The sequence below is a fragment of the Mirounga leonina genome, unplaced genomic scaffold (genome assembly GCF_011800145.1).
Source record: "Mirounga leonina isolate KUSES-001 unplaced genomic scaffold, KU_Mleo_1.0 Mir_101097, whole genome shotgun sequence".
Taxonomy (NCBI): domain Eukaryota; kingdom Metazoa; phylum Chordata; class Mammalia; order Carnivora; family Phocidae; genus Mirounga; species Mirounga leonina.
This window is the reverse complement of record NW_023270062.1, coordinates 890,609-915,935: the sequence shown is the minus strand read 5'-3', so window position 1 is coordinate 915,935 and position 25,327 is coordinate 890,609. Positions and strand designations below refer to the sequence as shown.

The window sequence follows — 25,327 nt, the reverse complement described above, 5'->3', positions numbered from 1 at the left end:
TAGTGGAGAACGGAAAGTAGGAAAAGAACGTATACTTAAGGGAGGCCTACACAGCCATTGAAACACATGTTATTTGCCAGGGAAGCCATTGTAGCTTAGGCAGTGGATATCAGGTTCCTTGCCAAGGTGGGACTTTAGTAGCTGGGTCATTTGCTGAGCAGTTGTGGCCGGTCCCGAGCCCCAGCCCCCTGCCCAGCTCAGGCTTACCCTTGGCTTACCCCACAAGTCTGATTTGAATGTGGTGGAATGGAAGCAAACAGCTTGTAATTTGATTCCCACAGAGGAATAATTCCCAGGCTGGGCAGGGCCTGGTCTGGGTCAGGAGGCATAGAGCAGCAATCAAGTCAGCTATGCTGAGGGCCTCATGTAGCCATGGCTGCTGCTCAGTAAGCTGAGGTCCTTTCATGATGAAGTTTTCTCCTAGGTTCCAGAACATACTCACAATTTCCAGATTCCTCATTAGAGTGGTTCTCCATAGCAGGGCCCATTCTCACTCCTTTGTACTCCATTCTCCTTGCTGTTCAAGGTCTGTCCACCTGAAGGGCTATGTGAGGAGCAGGAACAGGTACTCCTGCCCCCATAGGGAGCCTGCCTCTTAGTGGGAGAAGTTAGTTTTGCCTAAGTATAAAGCCTGCCAAAAATAAGTCTGAGGGTAGTGTCTCTACCTCAGATCTTTTCTCCATAGGGAAGTTTCCCTGGGCTCCTCACTTACTTGCTTCCAATGTCCTGGGATAGGAGAATTTTGGCAATAGGGCCTTCTTAGAGTGACAGAGTTCTTTAACTATGCTAATAGCAGGAATTTTCCTGTGCCAGGAGAACAGGAGAAAGAAGGACAACAGGGAGAGGAGAAGGAAGTAATCATGGAAGATTGTCCATGCAATCTGTTAACAATGGGGAAAGTCTCACATAACTTGAGTGGTAGGAACTGCAGGTACATATCTTGGGCTAGGGCTGCCTCTTTCCATGCCCATTCCTGTTCTTTCCTTTAAGAGGTTATGGTCAGCCTTGGATCCTGTCCAGGTCAATAATTTGAAGGCAGCTGAGGATCTTGGTCAGGTGGGCTCTGTCTTGACCCCTTCATAGACTCCTATAAATGCTGCCTGTAATCTGAAAATGGAAGCAGGGATGACCAGGCCTCTGAAATGATTTCAGTGGGGAACCCCAACTTTAAGTCTACTTGGTGCTAGAGGCAGTTGAATCCCTCCCCTGGGAAGCAGAGTCTCAGCCCCTTTGCTTCAAGTTCTGATCTTTTAGGTTAGGGGAGGGAGGAGGCCTACAAGGAACACCATAACCAAATCAACTTGAAGAAGAGAATAATTGGCTCAAACTAAACCCCAGATACAAAACTGCTCATGACCCAGCAGTGCTATAACATGGGAACCCCAGTGCTAGGAGAAGAGCCCAAATGCAGAATGTTCCCTGAACAGAACTCCTCTCCAGAATTATTATACTCTGACTCTCCCTTGATTCTGTTTGGTTTTGATCCCTCTATGACATCTAAAACACAGTGAAAGCAATAGAAATATCAAGCAGTTATGTCACTGGGCACAACAGAGCATGTCTAGACTGGCACGACTGAGGACAGAAGATGCAGGGAAAAAGCTGTCTGGGGCAACTGCTGGGCTGTAGAAACAGTCACAGATGGTCAGCTGAGGGAAAAGAGAAAGGGGAATCCTCCCTTTACCCATTGAAAAGGAAAAGGAAAAAAAGAAATTTCAAACTCCCAAACTCCATCACATCAAAGTAAATTCAAAAGTTATCAGCATCAGTATCATCAGGAAAGAAAAAAAAAATACAAACACATCTATGGTAATAATGACAAGTCAATGAATCACTCACAAGGGAGCAAAGAGATTATCTCAACAAGAAAAGGAACACATAGAAGTGTCAATTTCTGAAAATAAAGGGGAGGGGGACAGGGTAAGAACAGAAAACTTTTAAGAAGGGATCACATGTTTAGAAGTCATTGGTACCTCTTCCTACCAACTACAGATTTCACTTCCCCAAAACAACAGAAAATGTTTTTTTTTTTGGTCCTTCTGTGTGTGTGTGTGTGTGTGTGTGTGTCTGTACACTCAAGGGTCTGTGTGTGTATGTGTGTCTCTCTATATATAAATATATATATAGGTATATATATTTATATATATATAAATTTCAACAGTGCTTCTCCAAAAAAATGTCCATCTATAAATATAATTTTATTTACTTTATTTTAAAATTATCTGCCTCCCTGTAATTATTATTTTTTGAAGGGGGTTAACCTGCTGAAGTTTTGCCAGAATGGTGACTGGCTGCGCTTGGGTTCGGTGAACTCAAAGACCTGTGACTGAGCGATGCCATCAGGGACCAGGTACTGGCCCTGGTTTAACGGGTCCTGCGGTGGTGGGTAGGAAGGAGGAACTGAGCGGGCGGAGTTGACACCTAGAGTAGATGGGAGATCAAAGGGAAAGAATGTAAGTTAAGTAGCAAGGGGTTTCCCAAATCACCCAGTGACCACTTTGAGCAGACAATTAAAGGCAGCCTATTTTAGAGAGTGTGAACTGGAACTGAAAATCATCCAAAGGAAGAAGTGCATTCCTTAACAGATTTTGGAATGGTATGGTGACTAATGCAACAACACACACTTTCCCATTTACTCAGGTATCACTGAGAATCTTGTGGTGTTGTCATCAGTGGTTTTACAGATGAGGACACTGAGACCTGGGGTGAAATGTCATACCCAAGGTCATAAAGCAAGGGATAGAATCCACATTCTTTCTCAGTTCAGAGCTCTTTTCTTTTTTTTTTTAAGATTTATTTATTTATTAGAGAGAGAGAGAGCTAGAGCAGGGGCAAGGGGAGGGGCAGACCCTGAGATCATGACCTGAGCCAAAACCGAGTCAGATGCTCAACTGACTGCACTACCCAGGCTCCCCCAGAGCTCTTTTCAAGAGACCATAATCCATTATGCCAGACTTGGTTCTGCAAATCGCCCAACAATTTCCATTTAATTTCAAAGGAATTTGGCTTTCTCCCTCTTCAACTCCCCCCTAGAAGTGTCAAAAGAGCCTGGTTAAGAGCTACTGACTTTGAAGCAGGTCTTTTGTTGGAAAATGGGTTTCTAAAATTTAAGGTACAAGTGATCCAGTATTCTACACCATGTGATGAAACCATATTTTGGTGAAACCAATTTTCAAAGCAAAATTCACATGAATAGGGGATTCCAGGGTGTGTGGGGGGGTAAATTTAAAGTTTAATCCTAACCTATTTTCAGAACATAACAGCATACAGCATATGATTCAGAATGCAATGAAGACCTCTCTGCTGCTCCCAAATAGCTTCCTCATCTGCAGACCAATGTCTGAAATTTCAACATCACAACTTCTTTGTTTGCCTTTGTTTGATGATTTGATCCCATTACCCTAGAAGTAGTATCATATTGAGCCATCGTCAGCCACTGACACTTCAGTAGGAAGCAACGAGCTATTTTCTAAAAGCCAATATTGTTTTGTTTTGTTTTTGTTCTTACTTTTATTTTCAAGATTTATTAAGATATAATTGTGTATAACATTCTGTAAGTTTCAGGTGCAATGTGATGATTTGATACACACACACACACACATATATATATATAACAAAATGATTACTACAATAAGGTTAGTTAGTATATCCATCATTTCATAAAATTACTTCTTTTTGGTGGTAAGAGCATTTAAGAACTACTCTCTTAGCAACTCCCAAGTTAAAATATTAACTATAGTCACCATGCTGTACATTATATCACCAGAATTCTTCATCTTATAACTAAAGTTTGTGCCCTTTGACCAACATCTTGATACTTCCCTCAACCCCAGACCCTGGCAACCACCAATCTACTTACTGTTTATAAGTTTGTTTTTAGATTCCAGTATAAATGAGATCATATAGTATTTATATTTTTATAGTATAATGCCTTCAAAGTCTATCCATGTTTCTATAAATGGCAAGATTTCCTTATTTTTATGGCTGAATAATATTCCACTGTATATATCACATTTATTTTATCCCTTCATCTGCTGAAGGATATGTAGGTTGCTCACTGTCTTGGCTATTGTGAATAATGCTGCAATGAACATGAGGGTGCAGACATATCTTTGAGATCCTGATTTCATTTTCTTCCCATATATACTCAGAAGTAGGATTACTGGATCAGATTACTACTCTATTTTCAACTTTTTGAGGACCCTCCATACTGTTTTCAGAGTAGCTTACAAATTTACACTCCTACCATCAGTGTCCAAGGGTTCCTTTTTCTCCACATTCTCACCAGCACTTATCTCTTGTTTTTGTTTTTGTTTTTTTTTAACAGACACTCTAACAAATATAACATCTCATGGTTTTGATTTGCATTGTTCTGATGTTTAGAAATATTGAAAACCTTTTCTTACACCTATGGAACATTTACATGGGCAAAATGCATGTTTTCTTTGGAAAAACGTCTATTCAGGTCCTTTGCCCATTCTTTTTTTTTTTTTTTTGTGCTGCTCATATATTTTGGGTATTAATCCCTTATCAGATATGTGGTTTGCAAATATTTTCCCTTACTCTGTAAGTTGTCTTTTCATTTGTTGATTATTTCTTTTGCTGTGCATAAGCTTTTTAGTTTGATGTAGTCCCACTTTTTTTTTCTGTTGCTTGTGCTTTTGGTGTCATATTCAAAAACTTGTTACCAAAACCATGTCAAGGAGTATTTTCCCTATATTTTCTTCTAGGATTTTTTGTGGTGTTGAGTCTTACACTTAAGTCTTTAATTCATTTTGAGTTAATTTTTCTGAGCAGTGTAAGATAGGGATCTAATACATTCTTTTGCATGTGAACATCCAATTTTCCCCAATACCATTTATAAAAGAGGCTATCCTTTCCCCATTGAATATTCCTGGCCTCCTGATAAGTATTGGTTGACTATGGGTTCATAGTTGGGCTCTTGATTCTCTCCCATTAGTCTATATGTCAGATTTTATGCCAGCACCATATTGTTTTGATTACTATAGCTTTGAAATAAAGTTTGAAATCAGAAAGCATGATGCCACCAGCTTTGTTCTTCTTTCTCAGAATTGTTTTGGTTATTCAGGGTCTCTTTTGTTTCCATGTGAATTTTATAATTGTTTTATCTGCTTCTGTGAAAAATACCATGGAATTTGAGATAGGGATTACAATAAATCTACAGATGGCTTTGGGTAGTAAGGGCATTTTCACAACAGTAATTCTTAAAATCCATAAATACAGAATATCTTTCCATTTTTTGGTGTTTCTTCAATTTCTTTTATAAATATCTAATAGTTTTCAGTGTACAGATTTTTAACCTCCTAGGTTAGATCTATTCCTAAGTACTTTATCCTATTTCATGCTATTGCAAATGGGATTGTTACATTAATTTCTCTTTTCAATGTTCATTGTACTGAAACACAAATGATTTTTGTACTTATATTTTGTATCCTGAAACGTTATTGAATTCCATTATTATTCTAGTATTCTTTTTTTTTTCAGATTGGCTTTTTAAAAAATATTATTTCTTAGGAGAGTCTTTAGATTTTTTTTATATGAAATCATGTCATCTGCAAACAGAGACAATTTTACTTCTTCCTTTCTGACTTTTATGTCTTTTTCTTGCCTGATTGCTCTGGGTAGGACTTCCAGCAGTATGTTGAATAGAAGTGGTGAGAGTTGGCATCCTTGTCTTGTTCCTGATATTAGACAAAAAGCATTTAACAATTCACCACTGAACATGCTTATTAATATTGGTAGGCTTGTCACATAAGGCATTTATTATGTTGAAATATGTTCCTTATATACAAAATTTATCAAGAGTTTTTTTCATGAAAATATGTTGATATGGTTTCACTCATATGTGGAATATAAGGAATAGTGCAGAGGACCATAGGGGAAAGGGAGGCAAAACTGAAAGGGAAGAAATCAGAGAGGGAGACAAACCATATGAGACTCTTGACTCAGGGAAACAAACTGAGGGTTGCAGAAGGGGAGGTGGGTGGGAGGATGGGGTAACTGGGTGATGGGCGTTAAGGAGGGCATGTGACATGATGAGCACTTGGTGTTATACACAACTAATGAATCACTGAATAGTACATCAAAAACTAATGATGTACTATATGTTGGCTAATTGAACTTAATAAAAAAAGAAAAAATGTTGAATTTTTCAGATGTTTTATTGCATCTATAGAGATGTGATTTTATCTTACATTCTGTTAATGTGGTGTATCGCATTTATTGATTTGCATATTTTGAATGATCCCTGCTTCCTAGAGATGAATCACTAGATGATGGTGTATGATCCTTTTAATATGCTGTTGAATTGTTCTGCTAGTATTTTGTTGATATTTTTTGCATCTATACTTATCAGAAATATTGGCCTGTATTGTCTTGTATTGTCTTTATCTAGCATTAGTGTCAGTGTAATCCTGGCCTCATAAAATGAGTTTAGAAGTATTCCTTTCAAGTTTTTGGAAGAGTTTCAGAAGGACTGGTATTAATTCTTCTTTAAATGTTTCATAGAATCCACCAGTGAAACCATCTGGTCCTAGGCTTTTCTTTTTGGGAGGTTTTTGATTACTAAGTCAATCTTCTTAGTCGTTATTGGTCTACTCAGATTCTTTTTTTTTTTTTTTCTATCACTTTTATTGAGTTAAAATAGACATATTACATTGCATAAGATTAAGGTGTAAAACAATGATTTGATGTATGTATACACTGCAAAATGATAACCACGTTAAGGTTACTTCACACCTATCACCTCACATAGTTACATATTTTTTCTTTTGATTAGAACTTTTAAGATCTACTCTTTAAAAACTTTCAAATTTATGATACAGTATTATTACCTTGGTGACCATGCTATACAGAACTTATTTATTTTATAAGCTTGTATACTTTGAATACCTTTACTCATTTCCTCCACCACATACCCCCTGCATCTGGCAATCACCAAACTGTTCTGTTTCTATGAGTTCAATTTTTATTACATCCCACATATAAGTGAGGTCATACATTATTTGTCTTTCTCTGAATTATTTCACCTAGAACAATACTTCCAGGTTCATTCATGATGTGGCAAAACGCAGGATTTCCTTCTTTTATGACTGAATATTCCGTGTGTGTGTGTGTGTGTGTACTTTATCCACATTTATTTTATCTGTTTGCCAAAAGACATTTAGGTTGTTTCTATGTCTTGGCTACTGTGAATAATGTTGCAATGAACATAGGGAGCAGATATTTCTTTGAGACAGTGATTTTATTTCCTTTAGATGTATACCCCAAACTGGAATTGCTGGATCATATGGTAATTCTATTTTTTATTTTATTTTATTTTATTTTATTTTTATTTTATTATGTTATGTTAGTCACCATACATCATTAGTTTTTGATGTGGTGATCCACGATCCATTGTTTTCATATAACACCCAGTGCTCCATGCAGTATGTGCCCTCCTTAATACCCATCACCAGGCTAACCCATCCTCCCTCAACCCTCCCCTAAAACCCTGTTTGTTTCTCAGAGTCCATAGTCTCTCATGGTTCATCTCTGCCTCAGATTCCCCCCCTTCATTTTTCCTTTCCTTCTCCTAATGTCCTCCATGCTATTCCTTATGTTCCACAAATAAGTGAAACCATATGATAATTGACTTTCTCTGCTTCAGTTATTTCACTTAGCATAATCTCCTCCAATTCCATCCATGTTGATGTAAAAGTTGGGTATTCATCCTTTCTGAGGACTGAGTAATATTCCATTGTATATATGGACCACATCCTCTTTATCCATTCATCTGTTGAAGGGCATCTCGGCTCTTTCCACAGTTTGGCTATTGTGGACATGGCTGCTATGAACATTGGGGTGCATATGGCCCTTCTTTTCACTACATCTGTGTCTTTGGGGTAAATACCCAGGAGTGCAATTGCTGGGTCATAGGGTAGCTCTATTTTCATTTTTTGAGGAACCTCCACACTGTTTTCCAAAGTGGCTATACCAACTTGCATTCCCACCAACAGTGTAAGAGGGTTCCACTTTCTCCACAACCTCTCCAACATTTGTTGTCTCTTGCCTTGTCAATTTTTGCTATTCTAACTGGTGTAATGTGGTATCTCAGTGTGGTTTTGATTTGAATTTCCCTGATGGCTAATGATGATGAACTTTTTTTCATGTGTCTCTTAGCCATTTGTATGTATTCTTTAGAGAAGTGTCTATTCCTGTCTTCTGCCCATTTTTTGACTTGATCATTTGTTTTTTGGGTATTTAGTTTGAGAAGTTCTTTATAGATCTTGAATATCAGGCCTTTGACTGTAGTGTCATTTGCAAAATATCTTTTCCCTTTCTGTGGCGTGCCTCTTTGTTTTGTTGACCCTTTCCTTTGCTGGGAAAGAGGTTTTTATAATGATTAAGTCCCCAAAGTTCATACTTCGTTATGAATGTTAGCCATTTGTATGTCTTCTTTGGAGAAGTGTCTGTTCATGTCTTCTGCCCATTTTTTGACTTGAATATTGTTTTTTTGGGTGTGAGTTTGAGAAGTTTTTTATAGATCTTGGATACCAGCCCTTTATCTGTAGTGTCATTTGCAAATATCTTCTCCCATTCTGTGGGTTGCCTCTTTGTTTTGTTGACTGTTCCCTTTGCTGTGCAGAAGCTTTTTATCTTAGAGACATGATTCCATTTACAATAGCACCAAAAACCATACCTCGGAATAAATCTAACCAAAAAGGTAAAGGATCTCTACTCTAGGAACTACAGAACACTCATGAAAGAAATTGAAGAAGACACAAAAAGATGGAAAAATATTCCATGCTCATAGATTGGAAGAATAAACATTGTTAAAATGTCTGTGCTACCCAGAGCAATCTATACCTCCAATGCCATCCCATCAAAATTCCAACGACATTTTTCAAAGTGCTGGAACAAACAATCCTAAAATTTGTATGGAATCAGAGAAGACCCTGAATTGCCAAGGAAATGTTGAAAAAGAAAAACAAAGCTGGGGGCATCATGTTGCCCGATTTCAAGCTATATTACGAAGCAGTGATCACCAAGACAGCATGGTACTGGCACAAAAACAGACATATAGACCAATGCAACAGAAAAGAGAGTCCAGATATGGACCCTCAACTCTATGGTCAAATAATCTTCGACAAAGCAGGAAAAATTATGCAATGGAAAAAATACAGTCTCTTCAATAAATGGTGCTGGGAAAATTGGACAGCCACATGCAGAAGAATGAAACTCGACCATTCTCTAACACCATACACAAAGATAAACTCCAAATGGATGAAAAACCTCAATGTGAGACAGGAATCCATCAAAATCTTAGAGGAGAACATAAGCAGTAACCTCTTTGACATCGGCCACAGCAACTTCTTTCAAGATACATCTCCAAAAGCTAGTGAAACAAAAGCAAAAATGAACTTTTGGGACTTCATCAAGATATTTTTAAATTTTTTGACGAACCCCCCATACTATTGTCCATACTGGCTGTACAACTTACATTCTCACAGTATACAGTGGTTCCTTTCTCTCCATATCCTTGTTAGTCCTTATTATTGCTTGTCTTTTGAAAGCCATTCTAACAGGTGTGACATGATATCTCATTGTAGTTATTTAAATTTCCTGATGATTAGTGTGATGCTGGGCACCTTTTCATGTACTTATTAGCCTTTGAATATTTTCTTTGGAAAAGTATCCATTCAGGTCCTTTGCCTCTTTTTTAATTGGGTTATTTGTGGGTTTTTGCTATTGAGTAGTATGAGTTCTTTTAATATTTTGGATATTAACCCCTTATCACATACTATGTAGTTTGCAAATATTTTCCCATTCCATAGGTTGCTTTTTTATTTTGTTGATTTTTGCTGTGCAGAACCTTTAAATTTGATGTGATCTCACTTGTTTTTCTTTTGTTACTTGTGCTTTATGTGTCATGTCCAATAATTCATTGCCAAAACCAATGTCAAGATCTTTCTCCCATGTTGTCTTATAGTAATTGATGATTCCAGGCTTTATATTTAAGTCTTTAAGCCATTTTACATTAATTTTTATGAGTGGTGTAACATAGGGGTCTAGTTCTTCCTTTTGCATGTGACTATCTAATTTTCCCAGAACCACTTATTGAAGACTGTCCTTCTTTATTGAATATTCTTGGCTCCCTTGTCAAATTTTACTTGATTGTATATGCATGGATTCATTTCTGGGATCTAAATTCTTTTCTTTTGGTCTGTGTATCCATATTTTTCTCAGTGCTAAACTGTTTGGTTACCACAGTTTTGTAATATAGCTTTTTTTAAAGATTTTATTTATTTACTTGACAGAGTGCGAGAGAGCACAAGCAGGGGGAGCTGCAGAGGGAGAGGGAGAAGCAGACTCCCTGCTGAGCAGAGAGCCTGATGCGGGGCTCAATCCCAGGACCCTGAGATCATGACCTGAGCTGAAGGCAGATGGTTAACCGACTGAGCCGCCTAGGTGCCCCTGTAATATAGCTTTAAGTCAGAAAGTGTGATGGTTCCAGCTTTGTTCTTTCTCAAGATTGCTTTGGCTATTCACAGTCTTTTATGGTTCCATACAAATTTCAGAATTGTTTTTCTTATTTCTGTAAAAAATGTCATTTGAATCTTGATAGGAAATGCACAGAACCTATAGAATGGTTTTGGGTAGTACAGATATTTTAACAATATTAATTCTTCCAATCTACAGGCACAGGATATCTTCTATTTTTGTTAATTTTTTTCATAAATGTCTTAGAGTTTTCAGTGAACACATCTTTCACCTCCTTGGGTAGATTTATTCCTAAGTATTTTATCATTTTTGATACTACTATAAATGGATTGTTTTATTTTGTTTTTTGAATAATTCATTGTTGGTGTATAGATGCTACTGAGTTTTGTATGTTGATTTTGCATCCTAAAACCTTACTGAATTCATTGATTAAATCTAACAGTTTTTTGATAGAGTCTTTAGGATTTTCTACATACAAAATCCTTTCTTTTTCTTTTTTCTTTTTTCCGTGACTGCCAACTCCAGCCCTTTAGTATTCCATGCCACTGGTCCTTAGGTGTGAAACCCTAGTCCTGATTTGCCCTCTGGGCTTCTCCCACAGAGTCCCCTCCAATCCCTGGTCTCTCCTGTCAAGGCCTTCAGCCAGCCCTGTTGTTCCCTAGCCCCCTTCTTCCCCAGTGAGGGCTCCATAGCTTAATTCTGCTTGAGCACTATATTCCTCTGTTCTCCTTGCTATAAAACTTCTGACTCTCTTGTCTTAATCTGCCAGATGGGGAATATATTCTCCCCTCCCCTGCCCTTTCTTTCTTTATTTTCTGAAACCTATTTGCCTTCCCTGAGTCTTCAAACTAAAATCAGAGCACACCATGCCAGGCATAATGAAATGTAATCTCTGTTTAAAATGTTTATTCATACTGTATTCTAAATGTTTGGTTTTGTGTGCTGAAGATTTTACCAGAAGCAACAAGCCACTAGACAAATAAGTATCAAGTACAAATCAAGTTAGACCAGCCAAAGGTCACATTCAAAATTACTGGTCAGAACAGATAAATCCAAAGTGGAAATTGGAAAGGAATTTCCTTCTAATTAGGAAATAGGGTTTTATATATCCTCTCCATCAATATGTTTTGTCTTTCTTTTTATCTTCTATGTATAAAGAAAGAAAGAAGTATCCAGAGAATGGGGAGGTTGAAAAAGCAAATTAAATTCATCTGTATAGTTAATCTCATTTGCAGTCTAGGCCAGTTATGATTCTCAAACTTGAGCCTGTATCAGAATCACCTGTTGTAGGTCTGGGGAAGGGCCTGATAATTTATGTTTCTAATACATTCTCACATGTTACTGATGCTGTTGGTCTGAGGACCACACTTTGAAATCAGGAAGTGAGTCCTCCTGCTTTGTTCTTCCTTTCCAATATTGTTTTAGACATTGTGGCCAGATGGCCAACAGACACATGAAGAGATGCTTGACATCACTAATCATCAAGGAAATGCAGATAAACACCACTATGAGATATCACCTTACAGCTGTCAGAATGGCTAAAAGAAAAAAGACAAAAAATAACAAGTGTTGGCGAGGACGTGGAGAATCCTTGTGCCCTGTTGGTACAAATGTAAATTGATACAGTGACTGTGGAAAACTGTATGGAATGTCCTCAAAAAATTCAAAATAGAAATATTATATTACCCAATAATTGGATATCAAACAAAAAACAAAAACACTAATTCAAAAAGATAGGCATACATCCCTATGTTTATTGCAACACTATTTACAATAGCCAAGATTTGGAAGCAACCTAAATGTCCATCAGCAGAAGAATGGATAAGGAAGATGTATATAAGGTGTTTGTGTGTGTGTGTGTGTGTAATGGAATATTACACAACTATAAAAAGGGATGAGATCTTGCCATTTGCAACAACATAGGCGAACCTAGAGGGTATTATGCTAAATGAATTAAGTCAGACTGGGAAAGACAAATACCATATGATTTTACTCTTACGTGGAATCTAAAAACAAATCAAATGAATAAACAAACAAAAAGTAGAATCAGACCTATGAATACAGAGAAATGACAGTTGCCAGAGGAAAGGGGGGGGAGGCAAAATGCATAAAGGGAAGTAGGAGATACAGGCTTCCAGATGTGGAATGAATAAGTCATGGCACAGAATAAGGAATACAGTAAATTATATTATAATAGAATTGTATGGTGACAGGTGGCAGCTACACTTGTGGTGAGCACAACATAATGTATAGAGAAATTGAATCACTATGTTGTACACCTGAAACTAATGTAACATTGTATATCAACAATACTAAATAAAAAATAAACTAAAAATAATCAGCTGGTCAGTTTCTACAAAGAAGTTGACTGTGATTGAAGGATTATTTTGAATCTATAGATCAATTTGGGGAATATTACCATTTTAGCAAAATTAAGTCTTATAATTCATGAACATGGGATGTTTTGCTATGTAGAGCTTTTCAAATATATTTCAACAATGTCTTGTAGTGTGCAGAGAATAAATTTTATACTTGTTTTATTAAATTCATTCCTAAATATTTTGTTAACATTATAAATGGATTTTCTTAATTTCTTAATTCCTGCAACTTTGCTGAATTCATTTATTAACTCCAATAGTGGTGTGTGTGTGTGTGTGTGTGTGTGTATACTGTAGAGTTTTCTATATGTAAGATTGTGTTATCTGCAAACAGAGGCACATTTTACCTCTTCCTTTCCAAACTGAATGCCTTTTGTTTCTGCTTCTTGCCTAATTGCCTTGGCCAGAACCTCCAGAACAATGTTGAATGGAGGTGATGAGACTGGACATCTTTGCCTTTTCCTGATCTTAGGGGGAAAAGCATCAGTCTCTCATCACTGTGGTGTTAGTTGTGGGTGTTTTGTAGATGCTCTTAAATACATAAATGTTGTCATAGTCAAACAGAATCAATTTTACTTCCTCCTTTCTGATTTGGATACAATTTCCTTCTTTTTCTTACCTGATTGCTCTCTGCTTAAGACTTCTAGTACTGTGTTGCATAGGAGTGGTGAGATTGGGCACCACTGTGTTCTTATATTAGAAAAATAGCTTTCAAACTTTCACCATTAAATATGATGTTAGTTGTGGATTTGCCATATATTGCCTTTATTATATTGAGATAGTTCCTTCTATACCTAATTTGATGAGAGTTCTTATCATGAAAGGATATGCTTTTTCAGGATCTATTGAGACGATTATATGATTTTTATCTTTCTATTAATGTGGTGTATTACAATTTTTTGAGTTGCATATGTTAACCCATCCTTGCATCTCAGTAATGAATCCCACTTGATGATGTTGTATGATCCTTTTAATGTGCTTGTATTTGGTTAGCTAGTATTTTGTTAAGAAATTTTGCATCAGGAATATTGTCCTGTGGTTTTCTTTTCCTAAAGTGTCCTTATCTGGATTTGGTATCAGTGTAATGCTCGTCTCATAAAATGAGTTTGGGAGTATTCCTTTCTCTTCAATTTTTTTGAAGAGTTTGAGAAGGATTGACAGTCTTTAAATTCTCGGTACAATTCACCAGTGAAACCATTTATTCTTGGGCTTTTCTTTGTTGGGAGGTTTCTGCTTACTAATTCAATCTTTTTACTCATTTTTGGTATGTTCTTTTTTCATAATTCAATCTTGATATATTGGATGGTTTTTTTTGGAAATTATTCATTTCTTCTAGGTCATCCAATTTGTTAGTATATACTTGTTCACAGAATCACTCTCATGATTCTATTTCTGTGGCATCATATGTAACATCTCCTGTTTAATTTCTAATTTTATTTAAGTCTTCTCCCTCTTTCTTAGTCTAGCTAAGTTTGTCAATTTTGTTTATCTTTTCAAAAACCAGCTCTTAATTTAATTGATCTTTTCTATTGTTTTTCTGGTCTCTATTTCTCCTCTGATATTTGTTATTTCTTTTTTCCTGCCAACATTGGGCTTAAATTTTCTTCTTTTGCTTGTTCCTTGAAGTGTAAAGTTAGGTTGCTTATTTGATTGTTTTTTTCTTTGTGTAGGCATTATGGCTATAAACTTCCCTCCTAGAACTGATTTTGCTACATCTAATAACTTGGTATGTTGTGTTTTCACTTACATTTATCTCAAGATATTTTTTTTATTTTCCTTTTGATTTCTTCTTTACCTCATTGGTTGTTCAGGAGTGTGTTGTTTAATTTCCACATATTTGTGAACTTTACAGTTTTCCTCCTGTTGTCAATTTCTAGTTTCACACCATTGTGGTTGAATGATACTTGATAAGATTTCAGTCTTCTTAAATTTGTAAGACTTGTTTTGTGACCTAACACATACTACCCTAGAGCATGTTCCATTTGTACTTGAGAAAATAGCTGCTGCTATTGGATGGCATGTTCCTTATATGTCTTTTAGTTCCTTTTGGTCTAAATATATTTCCAGTCCAATGTTTTCTTAATCATTTTTTGTCTAGGTGATCTATCAATTGTTGCTATTATCATATTTCTATTTCTTCCTTCAGATATGTTAGTATTTGCTTAATATATTTAGGTGCTCCATATTGGGTACATATATATTTAAAATTTATATATTATGTTCTGGGTACATATATATTATATCTTGATGAATTGACCCTTTATCATTATATAATGATCTTCTTTGTCTCTTGTGACAGTTTTTGACTTGTAGTCTATTTATCTGATGTAAGTATCACATAAATACCCTTGCTCTCTTTTTGGCTTCCACTTGTATGGAATATCTTTTTCCATCTCTTAACTTTGAGGCTATGTGTATCCTTAAAGATTAACTTAGTCCTTTGTAGGCAATGTATAGTTGTGTCTTGTATTTTTATCCATTCAGCCATTCTATGCACGTTGACAAGAGAATTGAATCTATTTACATGCTGGAGGGGAGGTGGGTGGGTGGATGGGCTAAATGGGTGATGGGCATTAAAGGAAGGCCCTTGTTGGGATGAGCACTGGGTGTTATATGTAAGTGATGAATCACTAAATTTTACTCCTGAAACCAGTACTACACTACATGCTAACTAACTTGAATTTAAATAAAAATAAACTGTAGAAAAAATAATAAAGTAATTATTGATAGGTAAAGACTTACTATTGTCATCTTATTATTTTCTGTTTTATAGTTATTTTGTTCTTTTCTTCCTCTCTTGCTATCTTCCTTTATGAATCGATCGTTTTCCTAACAGGTATGCTTTGATTCACCTCTTTTTTGTGTGTGTATCTACTGTAAGTGCTTGCTTTGTTGTTACAATGAGGTTTACATAAAACACCTTATAGTTACAATAGCCCATTTTATACTGATAAAAAATTAACTTTGGATACATAAAACTCTTTCCCTCTCTCTCATTCTATCCCTCTTTCTGGGAAAGTCTTTCTCCTTCATTTCTAAACCTTCCTGGGTATAGTGTTTTTGGTTGACAGTTTTCTTCTTTCAGAACTTTGAAAGAAGAACATCCCACTCTCTCCTGGTCTGCTAGGTTCCTGCTGAGAAATCTTTGAATAGTCTTATGTGGGTTTCCTTGTATATGAGGATTTTTTTCTCTTGCTCCTTTTTAATCTTTTCTCTTTGACTTTGATTTTGGAGAGTTTTATAATGTATCTTGAAGATCATTTGTGTTAAAATTGTTTGGAAGCCAATGAACTTCAAGAAGCTGACAATTCAAATACCTATCCAGAATTGGAAATTTCTCAGCTGTTATTTTTTTTTTAAGATTTTATTCATTTATTTGACATAGACACAGCGAGAGAGGGAACACAAGCAGGGGGAGTGGGAGAAAGAGAAGCAGGAGGCTCCCCACTGAGCAGGGAGCTTGATGCGGGGCTCCATCCCAGAACCCTGGGATCATGATCTGAGCCGAAGTCAGATGCTTAACAACTGAGCCACCCAGGCATCCCTGTTATTTCTTTAAATAATCTTTCCTCCCCTTTCTCCCTCTTTTCTTCTTTTGGGACTGCAATATTTTATAGATTGCTTCTCTTAATTTTATCCCATTAACTCCCATAGGCTTTCTTCACTTTTTTAAAATTATTTTTTCTTTGTTTTACTCTGGACAATTTCAAAAGACCTGTCTTTGGCCTCACAAATTCTTTCTTCTGCTTGTTCAGATCTGTTGTTGATGTTCTCCATTGCATCTTTTTTTTTTTTCATTCATTGTATTCTTCATCTCTATAATTTCCATTTGGTTCTTATGATATTTACTCTCTGTTAAATTTCTTGTTTTGTATATTGTTTTCCTGATTTTGTTGAATTGTCTCTCTATGCTTTCTTGTAGCACAATGAGCTTCCTTTAAAAAACTATTTTTGAAATGTTTACTGGAAAAAATTGTATATCTCCATATCTTTGGGGGTCAGTTTCTAAAAAATTGTGTTCCTTTGGTGATGTCATGTTTCCTCAATTTTTCATGTTCCTTGTAGTCTTGCGTTGCTGTCTTTGCATTTGAAAAAGTACTCACTTCCTCTAGTCTTTATTGACTTGCCTCTTTTTTCTATGCATCTAATCATGTTTGTTTGTTTGTTTGTTTTCTTCTCCATGGGTAGTCTGGAACTTTTCTGCTGGACTTTTGAACTTTCACAAAAGCACACTCATCTGTGGGTGACTGTCAAAATCAGTGTTTTTTTAGGGGGAAGACAGTAGAAAATTATTCTGCCATTTTGATGATGTCCTTTAACAGGCGATTTTCAAAGGTGGTAAGTGTCAGAAAGATGAGCGTACTGGGTGCCAACAAATGATATGAAAATATTAGGGAGAAAGTTTGGGAAGTGTTCATTTTGATTTCTCAATTAAGCTTTTTATTTTGAGAGTATTATAGGTTTACATGCAGTTGTAAGAAACAATACAGAGATATACTTTGTAGTCTTTACTCAGTTTCTTCAATGATAACATTTTGCAAAACTGTAGTACAAAATTACAACCAGGATATTAACATTGTTACAAGACACAGAGAAGAGATAGGACATTTTTATATCACAAAATCACTAGTTACTCTTCCATAACCACACTTACTTCTCTCCTGATCTCACCCCCCCTTAACCATTGGCAACTACTAATCTGTTCACCATTAACTAAATGATAATATTTCAAGAATGTTATATAAATGGAGTCATACCATATATAACTTTTGGAGATTGGCTTTTCTCATGCAGCATAATTCCTTGGAGATTCACCCAAGTTGTTCCATATACCAATAGTTGGCTCCTTTTTATTCATGAGTAATATTCCATGGTATGGGTATACCATAATTACTCACCCATTGAAAGACATCTGGGATGGTTCCAGTTTGGGCTATCATGAACAAAGCTGCTATAAACATTTGTTTAGAGTTTTTTTTTTTTTTCTCCAAGATTTTATTTAAATTCAAGTTAGTTAACATATAGAGGGTTTTTTTGGTGAAAGTTTTCAATTCTCTGGGACAACTGCCCAGGAGTATAATTGCTGGGTATATGGTAGTGGTATGTTTTGTGTCTAAGAAACCACCATACTATTTTCCAGAGTGGCTGTACCATTTAGTATTCTCACCAGCAAGGTATAAATGATTCAGTTCCTCTACACCCTTGCCAGCATTTGGTGTTGTCACTATTTTTTATTTTAGCCTTTTTAATAGGTGTGTAGTGATATCTCATTGTGGTTTTCATTTGTATTTCTCCAATGATTAATAATGTTGAACATTTTTTCATGTATTTAACTGTCATCTATATAATCCTCTTCAGTAAAATATCCATCTTTTGCCCATTTTGTAATTGGAGTATGTTTTTTTTTTTTTTTTTTTTTTTTTTTTTTTTACTGCTGAGTTTTGAGAGTTCTTTATATATTCTAGATACTAGTTTTTTTTTTCAGATATATGGTTTGCAAATATTTTTCCTAGCCAGTAACTTGTCTTTTCATCCTCTTCATATGGTCTTTCATAGAGCAAAAATGTCTATTTTGAGGAGGTCCATTGTATCAATTTTTCATTTCATGGTTCAAGCTTTTGGTGTCAAGTCTAAGAACTTCTTTGCCTAGCTCCAGATGCTGAAGATTTTCTCCTTTTTAAAAAAAGTTTTGTAGCTTTAAATTTAAGTCCATTATCCATTCTGAGTTCATTTTTGTAAGGTATGAGTTTAGGTTGAAGTTTATTTTTGGTCTATGGCTGAAGCAGCATTTGTTGAAAAGACTACCCTTCCTCCACTAAATTTCTTTTGCATCTTTATCAAAAATTACTTGGGCATATTTGTGTAGGTCTATTTCTGGCTTCTCTGTTCTCTTCCACTAATACAATATGTCTATCCTTCTGCCAATACCACACTATCTTGGTTATTGTAGCTATATAATTTGTGTTAAAATCAGGATAGACTGAGTACCCCAACTTTACTCTTCTTTTTCAAGATTATTTTAGTTACTTTAGGATATTCATTTGATTTTGAGATAGTCCTATAGCCTCTGGAGATGGGAGCTTTGCTCATGGCCCTAGGGAGCTCCATGATGACAGACTGAAATAGGTTGATAGACCAGGAATTAGTATTCAAATTCCAATAAGTTATACATCAATTCTTAAAACTAAAACAGTGTAAAAGATAAACATAAAGTAGAAAGGCCTTCCTTGGAGCTAGGCTTTGTCTTCTTTGCTTATCTTACAGACAGGCTTCCCCTCCTCCAGAGCAGTAGACTGAGTTAATAAGGTCCTATGGCATTATAGATGGGGTTAGAAGAGAACACTAGAATAATTTCCTATCCAATTACATCTGCATTAGAGAAATCTTAAAAACAATGCTCCCATAACTTCCAGGAAGTGGTCATTGGAAGGGTTAAAGAAACTTGCTTTTGTGGGTATCTGAAAGAATTCCCTTCTTGTTCTTCCCATGTACATAATATCACTATTGAATTCCTAAGTTTGACAATTGTTTCCACATGTGTAGTTACCTTGAGTCTCAAAATATATCAGTCATTACAGTCCTGGACTAGGAGAGTCTTGAAAACTAGAAATAGAAATAGTGGAGGGGATTCGTAGGAATTTTGGGAGGTTTGAAACTAAATGAGTTTCTTTGAAAACTTTAGAATTGTTAAAGGTGGAAAGCTGTTCATGTGAACCATTGTTTAGATACTGGGGAATAAGAGAGGACCTGAAAGGAATAGCCTTGTGACTAGACAGGTGGAAAAGGAAACTGACACAAAGGCTTGGTATGAGTGAGCAGGACTGTTTTCTGGTTTATTGCTTTGTGGATGTTCCTTTGCTTTAAGAGTTCATAGTGAAAAAAAAGAACAGCCAGCCTCAGATAGGCTTGAGGGAACCTAAGCTGAGGTAAAGCGGTCCTATCCCATCATGAAGGTCAGTGTGGTGAGGACAGTGGAGGGGATCAGAGTAAGAGAAGTTCAAGCATTAAGAGCCTCCAGGAAACAAGCAAGCCACTAGGACAGTAGCCTTTTTTATAGCCTGAGGACTCCCCTACTGGCTGGGGTTCTGTTCTGCTTATATCTCTATGGAAGGAGCACAGTCTCTCACAAGGTTGCCCTACTCATCCAAACCATATCTTCACTGACATTAACTCCAGATAGCTTTCTAACACTATCTCTCATGTTTCACTCCTGAGAGGTTAGGTGTGATTGCCTTTAATTCCCTATCTGAAGATAATTGCATTTCCATGATGAGAGGAAGAGCCAATGAGTGCCTCCCAAGGGCAAGAAACAAAAGCAGTTAAAAGGAAGGCATGTCCAGCCAGAGGGGTCCCAGCTAGGTGCACTGTTTAATTGGAGATCAGATATTCACAGGCACACAGCTTCCTCAGTGGAAAGGAGCTTCATTTGGGAATAATTAAGGGTGCTTTATGTGGCCACTGGAATTTCAGGCAACTTGAATCTAATCATTTTGTATGGTGACTCATTCTGAACCAAATAGACTACTGAGGAAGCAGAGGAAGGGCCTGGGGAAAATGACAGTGGTGGTCAGTAATAGAAGCAGCTGTCAATAATTGAGGTGGGACAAAAAAAGTAAGCTGTTCTTTCCCAGCATAGAGAATCAGCAGAACCCTGAGATGGTGAGGGAAGAACAGTGGACTTGGAATCAAGATGAGTTAAGTTCACAATCACTTCACCCCAAAGATCTTGTTTCCTCATCTGGAAAATGAGGCTAAGAATGCCTACCTTTTCAGAAGTACCATAAAGATAAAATTAAAGAACTTATATAAAATGACTGGTACTGAAGAGGCTCATGAATAAACAAAGGGTAGTTACTTCCTTTTGTTCAACTAAGCATTTTAATTATGTCTAGTTCATGAAAATGAGAAAATAAAGCTTCATTTCATAATCAAATCGATTCTTAAGGTATTTTCCTTTTTTTTTTTTTTTTGAGAGAGAGAGAGAGAGTGTCAGTGTGGGCACACGGGGGAGGGGGTGGGAAGGGAGGGACAGAGGGAGAGGGAGAGAGAATTTTAAGCAAGCCCCACACCCAGTGTGGAGCTCCACACCCAGTGATCGATCGGGGCTTGATCTCACGACCTGAGCCAAAATCAAGAGTCAGACAACCGACTGAGCCACCAGGCACCCCTATTTTCCTTTTTTAAGTACTTTAGTTTACGGTTCAGAGAAAGAGAATAAATATCTGAATCTTCTGTCTTGGTTCAGTTTGAAGTTCTCTATTCTGATTTGAGACTCCTAACCTTGAAAATGTCCCCAAACAAATGAAAGAAAATTATATACATATTCCAAATATACTTATTAATAAAAATTACATGTTATTATTATCTATCTCTCTCTAAATTGTGAATAAAGTTTAGTTTTTCTCTCTCTTTTACTTATGTAAAAATGAAAAGAAATAGAAATTCTATTTTTTCTTGTACCCAAAGAACTATTTTTGGACATAAATACCTTACACTATTTACTCCTAAGCCTTATGTCTTTAAGACCATTTGCCACTTGTCATCAGGGACACCTGGAAACCCAGACACTCCCCATCACCCCAAGTGAACTTCAGCCTAGAAACAAGCCTGGGGATATACAATCACATGGTTTATGGCTTCCCAGTCTCACAAAGAGAGTAAGTGGGGCTGCTGGGGTGGCAGTGGTTAAAGGCAGCTTTACCTTTTTGTTTAGGGACTTTTCTCACAGTCATTGCAGCCTGCCTCTTCTGGTTTTCAGAAATTTCAAAGCCTATAACATAAAAATACATGACTGTTATAAAAAACATAGACCTTTCTTAAATGTACAAATTAGTACAACTTTTCTGAAGGAGTAATTTTGGCAAGATATATCAAAAGTCTTGAAAAGCAAATAAATAAATGGTGAGAACTTGAACAAATATTTAGCTATAACAATGCATTTCATAGTATACAGGGGCAAAAAAAAATGAGAACATGAGTTAAGAGGCTGTTAAATGAAGAACGGATGAATAAAGTATGGTGTGAAATGGAAAAATATTTCACAACCAAAAGCAAAAACATAGACAAGGAAATAATGAGTCAAAGGATAAGAGATTATAATAAGAAAAATTTTTAAAGAAAAGTTTCAAAAGGAAGAAAAAATCAAATAGCAAAAAGTAATAAAGTAACAGAAATGTCTATTCAAGTCCTTTGTCCATTTTTAAAATTATTTGATATTTTGCTATTGAGTTGTAAGAGTTCCTTATATATTTTGGAAATTGACCTCCTATCATATACAGCATTTGCAAATATTTTCTCTGATGCCATAGGTTGCCTTTTCATTCTGTTCCTTTGCTGTGCAAAATAATTTTATTTTGCTGTAGTTTTGCTTTGTTGACTGTGCTTCTGGTGTCATATCCAAAAAAATCATTGCCAAGATCAATGCCAAGAAGCTCTTTCCCTATGTTTTCTTCTAGGAGTTTCACAGTTTTGGGTCATACAATTAGGTCTTTGATACATTTTGAGTTAATTTTCATTTATGGTGTAAGATAGGAATTCAATTTCATTCTTTTGCCTGTGGATATCCAGTTTTCCCAGCACAATTTATTGAAGAAACCATCCTTTCCCAATTGTGCATTCTTGGTACTACTGTCAAACATATGTTGACTGTATATGTGTGGGTTTATTTCTAGGCTCTCTATCCTATTCCATTGGTCTATATCCTGTCTTTATGCCAGTACCATAGTGTTTTAATTAATGTAGCTTTGTAATATATTTTGACATGATACCTCCAGCTTTGTTCTCCTCTCTCAAATATCTTTAGCTATATGATGGGTCTTTTGTGGTTCCACATGAATTTTAGGATTGTTATTTCTATTTCAGTAAAAAAAAAAAATACCACTGGAGTTTTGATAAGATCACATTAAATCTATTGCTGGCATTGGGTAAAATGGACATTTTAACAATATTAAGTCTATTTATTTATGTGTTCTTTAATTTCTTTCAGCAAGGTTTTATAGTTTTTGGTGTACAAGTCTTTCACTTCCTTGGTTAAGTTTATTCCTAAATATAATCACATCCATTTTGATATGATTATAATTGGGACTGTTTGCTTAATTTCTTTTTCAGATAGTTCATTGTTAGTGTATAGAAACACAATTGATTTTTGTACATTGATTTTGTACCCATTAACTCTACTGAATTCATTTATTAAATATAGAAGTTTTTTCTGAGGAGTCTTTAAGGTTTTCTATATATAAAATAATGTCATCTACAAACAGAAATAATTTTACTTCTTCCTCTCCCATTTAGATGCTTTTTATTTTTTTCTTGCCTAATTTTCTCTGGCTGGGACTTCCACTACTATGTCGAATAGAAGTGGTGAAAATGGGCATCCTTTTCTTGTCTTCAATCTAAGAGGAAAAGCTTTCAGTTTTTCCCCCTTGAGTATGATGTTAGCCATGGGCCTTTGGATATATGGCCTTTATTATGTTCAGGTAAATTCCTTCTATACAGAGTTTGTTGTGAGTCTTTTTTTATCAGGAAAGAAGGATAAATTATGTCAAATATTTTTCCTACATCTATAGATATGATGATGTGATTTCTATATTTAATTTAATTATATCACATTAATTAATTTGCATATGTTAAGCCATCATTGCAACCCAGGGACAAATCCGACTTGTTCATTGTGTGTGATCCTTTTATTATGCTGCTGAATTCTGTTTGTTGCTGTTTTATCAAAGATTGTTTCATGTGTGTTCATTGGGGATATTGGTCTTTAGTTTTTTGTTGCTTTTTGTTGTTGTTGTTGTTGTTGTTTTGTTTTTGTACTGGAAGACTTAATATTGTTAAAATATCCATTGTGCTGAAGGTCATCTACAAATTCAAAGCAATCCTATCAAGACTCTAGTTCCATTTATGCAAGATATGCATAAGTTCTATAGATCTGCTGTATAACACTGAACCTACAATTAATATTGCTATATTATGCACTTAAAAATGTGTTAAGAGCATAGAGCTCATGGTGTTTTTACCACTTAAAAAAACAGGGTAGAGGTCTCCCCACAAAGGAGAAGAAATTCTGCCTCAGCTTTAGCCCATGTATGTGGAGTCCCATCCTTCTCATGATCTTCCTGCCTATAGATGACAGCTTTGGACTACGCCCATGAGTTTGAGTCTGCTCATGATCTTGCATTCTGATTGTCTGCTCCACAGATACTGGAGTTGCTTAGCCAGGTTTTGTAATCACATAAGCCAATTCCTAGAATAAATCTCTTAATAATGCATCTCCTATGAGTTACGCTTCTCAGGTTGAACCCTGACTGATAGAAGGAGTTATAGTTAGATTCTATATTCCTCACTTGGAGAGTTACTTGTGATAAATTAAGTTAAAAAAAACAAGTTACAGAGTAATATGTTTGGTATAATTTTTGTAAGTAAAAAAAGTTTTTAAAAAGTCTTATCTGTATATATGCTTATATGAACATAAGTATGGAAATAGGCACACCACACTTATACTGATTATCTCACATAGCATAAGAGTGATAGAGAAGGGAAAATAATGCTAAATTTTATTAAATTTTGTTATGTGTTTAAATGGTTATTAAGGCCATGTATTCATTTTACCATTAAAAGTGAAAATTTAAAAAAACCAGAAAATTATGACAAATTTATAAGACAGCCATAAAATAATGATTAAAAATATTAAGTGAGCACTGGAGAGGAAAGATGGCAGAGGAGTAGGGGAACCCATTTCAACGGGTCCCCTGAATTTAGCTGGATATCTACCACACCATCCTGAACACCACAAAATCAGCCTGAGATGTAAGAATATATATCTGGATCTCTACAAGCAGAAAAACACCGCCTGTCACCAGGTAGGATGGGTGGAGTCATGAATCTTCAGGTAGCTATTGGAAGATAAACAGAAGGGGGAGTGAACTTCCATAAGTTGGCTCCCGGAAAGTGATATAACACTGGAGTGCAAAAGCGTCCTGCTGGGGACCAGGAAAAAACTCACAGAGCGCTAGTGGCCTCGAAAGGGCCTTAGAGCAGGACCCAGATAGGATCCAGGAGATGTGGGTTGCACGGTCGCTCACGGTTTTAGAAGCACAAAGGGCAGGAACATGACCAGGCACCTGGGACGACCTCTGAGAGAATCACTGTGGGCACGCACCACAGGAGGTTGCAGTTTTCAGTGGTGCATACAGAAATGGAGACTGTGTCCCAGGAGGGTTTAGTGAAGAGCGCAGACTTTGATTTCTCCACTCTGGGACAGAGGTTTGGGTGCGGCCATTTTTGCTCTGACTCTTAGAAGAGGTACAGAAAGCCTCCAGAGAACAAAAGCTCAAAAAACTGGTTTCCACTGAGCCAAGCACCCTTGGAGAGGGGGCAGGGCAACTCTGCCCAAGCAGGGTTGCCTGAGAAACAGCACTGCAGGACTCTCCCCAAGAAGACAGGCTGGA

The 25,327-nt window shown here is 36.3% G+C and overlaps 1 protein-coding gene across 3 annotated transcripts in view; it reads right to left on the bottom strand.

Moving 5' to 3' along the window:
* Positions 1-2,190: 2,190 nt before the first annotated feature.
* The window catches only part of ARHGEF9 (Cdc42 guanine nucleotide exchange factor 9), a 241,721-nt gene continuing 218,584 nt past the window's right edge, over positions 2,191-25,327 (bottom strand). For 2 of the 3 annotated variants that reach the window (XM_035004955.1, XM_035005107.1), the window contains 2 exons: positions 21,583-21,651; positions 2,191-2,421 (listed from right to left, as the gene is read on the bottom strand). In XM_035004955.1, coding sequence (XP_034860846.1) covers positions 2,240-2,421; positions 21,583-21,651 — 251 coding nt within the window. In that variant the 3' untranslated portion in view covers positions 2,191-2,239. Of the gene's footprint in view, positions 2,422-21,000; positions 21,652-25,327 lie in introns of those variants that run through there. The other variant, XM_035005034.1, reaches the window with a different exon arrangement.